Genomic DNA, 4,396 nt, shown 5'->3' on the forward strand with positions numbered 1-4,396 from the left:
CGGCACGCGCGTGAAATTGTCATCCCGGCGCCCGTGAGCAGCCAACAGCGCCGGATCGGTTTGCTTCAGGTGGCCCCGGGCTCTCTGAAGTGGATGCCTGGCGCTCAGTTTGCGAGAAGGATCCCCCTCATCGGAGGCCGAGCGGATGCCGCTGCTGGTGGTGACCGCTGAGCCTTCTCCTGGGAGAAGGGTCATTTGGCGATACCACAGTTGAGCATTGCTATGACGGTATCACAGGAGAGGCCAGCTTTCAGTAAAGGTAGAGCGTAGATGCCGAATTTTGTCCTGCCCTCTTCCTGAAAAGGGAAGAGATGTGGCACAACGCAGAACTAGCATGTTAACCTTAAACAAAGCATCTTTCCCCGTGGCTCTGTCTGTGCTAGCGTAGCATTATTCGTGATAACTCTCTTACAGAATTTTCGTTTCTGTTTTTTGTTGTCTTGTTTTTTAGAGTGCGGAAGGCTGTTGCTGAGAGGGGACTGAGGGAGCACTGGTAGAGCTCGGGGAGGGGAGTGGAGGATGACTCAGCAGGGAGCTGTTCTTCAGGGTTACAACAATGAGCTAGTGAAATGCATTGAAGACTTGTGTATGCAAAAAGAAGAGCTGAACAAACAAATCCAGCAAGCAGAAGAGGAAAAGAATAAACTCCAGCATGAAATCCAAGTCCTGAGTGAACAACTGGAGTGTGTATGTGAAAACCTGGCCCAAAAGGTAGCTTCACGGAATGAGCTTGATAAAATTCTTGCTGAAACTGAAGCTGCTTACATGAAGATTTTGGATAGTTCTAGAACTTTGCTTAATGTCCTGAAGAAGGAAGTGGGAAGCTTAAAGCATACACCAGAACTGAAAACCAATGTAACGTGAAACAGTCAAATGTTTGGACTCCACAGTGCTAAAATTCCACTAGGTGAGAAATGTGGTTAGCCACAGAACCTTAAAATGACAGTATAAGCAGAGAGGGATTTTCTTCCAACCTTTCTGTATGTTTTATTATTTTTTTTAAATGCACTAGAAAATAGATGAAATAAAGTTGCTGTTTTGCTGTTATAAAAAAATCTAATTACTTAAACACTACCAAACTGGATTGCAGATAGGTAGTTGAGGCAGATGTGAGGCTGTCAGTTTTGACATGGTGATGCCTCAAGGCTATTCTGAGGACAGGAAAAAAAATTCATGTTTTATTGGTTGGCTTCGGATGGCTACCAGTGAATTACTGTTTGATTGAAAACTAGTGGATGCAAGTAGATCAGATACTACTTCTTTTCACTTTACAAATGCTTAGGCTTTACTGTTAGGGACCAAATATAAACTAACTATTTAGCTTCCTCTAGGAATTTGGAGTTCTGTCTGATGCATGCACAAAGACAGCCCCTGTTTACAATCATCTCTTATTTACCTGGAATAATGGAGGGATAAGGTGAGAAAACATGACTAATGCAGGGCACAGAGTCTTAAACTGTAAGACTATATATGGTTCATACATCTTCTGAAGCTGTACTCGAAAGCCTTGTTTAGAAAGGAGGCACACTATAGTGAAAGACAGCTTTTGGTGCAAGTGCATGCCTCCCCCGTGCAGGGCACAGCGCTGCAGGCGGCTACGCCATGTAAGCTCAGACAAACTAATCCACTTATGGATCAGGAAAAGATGACTATTTCGGTAGTGTCTAGAAGTCCTGAAAAAACTATTGGGGTTCAATCAAAAATGCTAAGAGTTAAATACAAGGCCAAAGAAGATCTTGGCTAAAAGCCAGTAATAGAACTTCTGGAAACCTTATTTTTAGTGCCCTTTAGCTCTATACTGGTCTATTAAATAATTCTAATAAGATTGTAAAGAATAACGAACAACCTGGACTGGGGAGAAATGAATACAAATGAAAGATGAAAGTAGAAAATGAGATTAGAAGTAGTTTGCAGCTGTCAGGCATTCTTACAGATGATGCTGTAAGGTTAAAATAGAACCTAGTGTAGAAATCAGGGAGGAGGTAACAGCATGGCAGAAACCTCAGTTTAATCCTGTTTCCAGTAGTTACTAAACCTCTCTGTGTTTGTGTATGTGTACAGACACATGCGTTTTGTCCTGCTCATTCATGTGCTATAGCAGTAACTTTATTTTTAAGTTGTATCTTGTTGTCAAATCTTCATTCCATACCAATTAACTAAATTGAAAGAAGTGCAATTGTAATCTGCTTACTTGATAACTGTGTGTCTCTCAGGTGCAAGTATAAAGGGTATGTAGATGTGAATAGTTTCAGTAATAGCTCTTCACCAATAATATGAAGCAAATTTTATGTTCTGGTTGCCATGCTACATCAGGGATTAGTGTGACTGAGCTAATCAACAATTTACTGGTATAGCATTTCCATTGGCTTCCCTTGAGTAATGCTGAGGTGATAAAATTAGATAATCTCAGGGGTACTGCTGCTGCTGTTGTACCGCAGTATTCAGGACCGCCTTGTTTATATTGAAGTGAAACACAAAAATGTTGCTATTTTTTAGTAGCAAAAAAAGTAATTTATTTGACTGAATGTTTCTTGGCATTCTCTCTTCCCTTAGTCTGGTAGTAGTAGTAACTAATTTACCTCAAAATAGTAAGACTCAGGAAAAGGTATTAACTAAAGAAGAAGGACTTTTTTTAGAGTTGCATATGTAAACTGTTGCTTCTTATCTGAAAGGGAACTTGAAATTGTCTATGTGAAAAAAAAAGTGTATCATAGAAAGCTTATTTATAGAGAACAGTACAGTTAATTTCTTGTATTGTCCATCTCAGATAATAATTACAGGTTTGTTTGCCTTAGAATAATCATATATTACAAAAAATGCCTCTTCTTGCTCTATTTAGGCTGTTAAAACTAAAGAAGTTTTAAGAGAAGCCTTGTAAGTCTTTAAAGAAGTCTACTTCATGACCATTATTACATCCAAGTGTAGCTATTACAGTGTCAAAACTAAAATACTGGAGATGTTTGAATTTTTTAAGTTACAAAACTAAGGGAAAATGTTACCACTGGCTAGTATTTACACACACTGGGGCCTCCCAACTTTCAAATAAAAAGTTGAAATGTTGTTAGAATTCCATTCAGTGATCCCAATCTGTAAAACTTCTGTTTAAATTCAGATTCACAAATGGAGAGCAATAATATTGTATCTCTAGGGCTTGCCAATTTGTAGAATAACTCCCAAGTGTGGCAGTCATTGTGAAGTAAGTGCACCTGCAGAGTTGTTACTCAAAAATAGCTCTTACCATTATATTCTGTATTGACACAAATGAACTTAACTGTGTCCTTTTATTGAAGTGATAAGCCTTTTTCACTGCTTTTTCAGGTAGTATAACTCTTGACATCAATAGCTTTTCTTAAACAGCTTCAGTTTGTTTAGAATAGAAGACATGCAAACTAAATTAATACACAGTATTGCTAGAACAGAAATTATAATTTGCAGATTTCAGCAGCTCTGTAGGGCTAGCCTGCAATGGAAAGTTTACCTGAAATAAGGCAGGTTATAAACTTAAAGCATCATACTTACTCCTGACTTAATTTTTATATTGATTTTTATATGACTCTCTGGGTTAGATCCAGTAATTTACTTGAGTGCTTACAATCTAGGAACCTTAATGACAAAAGTTCAGGTTACTAAATTGTAGTGCCTAATACAAAGTGCTGCGTTGGGTGTCTTGTAGCTTATTTGGTATGTGAGGAGACACGGTTTTTGAAACTCCTACTTGTGCTTGATCCATAGCTCCAGTGAAATGCATCTAGAGCACTGGTCTAATTTCCCGAATTTATGTAGTGGCACCTTCACCTGGTTTCCAAATAGCAGTACATAACTGGAGGAGAGATGATGATTCCCAGCTTTTATAGCAATACTTCTTAAATATGTACCTAGCACATACAACTCTAGCGATCAACAGTTTTTTCAAAACATCTGAGCGTGGACTCCTGCCAAGTAAACTAAGTTTACTATGTATGATAGAGTTTGGTGGTTATCAAAGGAACTGCTTGTGGGTGGTATGTTGAAAGTAATTTTCTGTGTGGAGGTGATTATATGAACCGCTGGGTGAAGTCCCATATGCAAGCAGTCACAATCCATAACTGGATCTGCAGAGATGCTTACCCTTCAGTTCAGGTACCTCCTCACACACAGTTTCTGCTAATCACCTTACAGGAATGGAGGTGAGTGGACTGGGGTGGGCCCTAATTTTTGGGGTATGGAATAAAGACAACGTATAGATGTGGAGTCCTGGTTCGGGAAGACTGGAGCATGAGAGGGTCTGATAGAAAGGGAGGCGGACTTCCTCTTAATTCCTGTTTGCTCTAAGTGTGCTGGTACTGAGCTACTGCCTATGGTTCCTGCTACCCAATAAATCAAATTTTAGACATCATCAAAGGTTCACCAGAATTCT

At 39.4% G+C, this 4,396-nt stretch overlaps 1 protein-coding gene across 4 annotated transcripts in view; it reads left to right on the forward strand.

Annotated features, from left to right (window-relative positions):
- The first annotated feature begins 59 nt into the window (after positions 1-59).
- LOC103921188 (Sjoegren syndrome nuclear autoantigen 1 homolog) overlaps positions 60-4,396 on the forward strand; it is a 14,013-nt gene continuing 9,676 nt past the window's right edge. For 2 of the 4 annotated variants that reach the window (XM_009329112.1, XM_009329111.1), the window contains exons 1-2: positions 60-259; positions 452-907. In XM_009329112.1, coding sequence (XP_009327387.1) covers positions 520-864 — 345 coding nt within the window. In that variant the 5' untranslated portion in view covers positions 60-259; positions 452-519 and the 3' untranslated portion in view covers positions 865-907. Of the gene's footprint in view, positions 260-451; positions 1,423-4,396 lie in introns of those variants that run through there. The other 2 variants (XM_009329108.1, XM_009329110.1) reach the window with 2 other exon arrangements.

This window comes from Pygoscelis adeliae, unplaced genomic scaffold, assembly GCF_000699105.1.
Source record: "Pygoscelis adeliae isolate BGI_AS28 unplaced genomic scaffold, ASM69910v1 Scaffold427, whole genome shotgun sequence".
In the NCBI taxonomy this organism is placed as follows: domain Eukaryota; kingdom Metazoa; phylum Chordata; class Aves; order Sphenisciformes; family Spheniscidae; genus Pygoscelis; species Pygoscelis adeliae.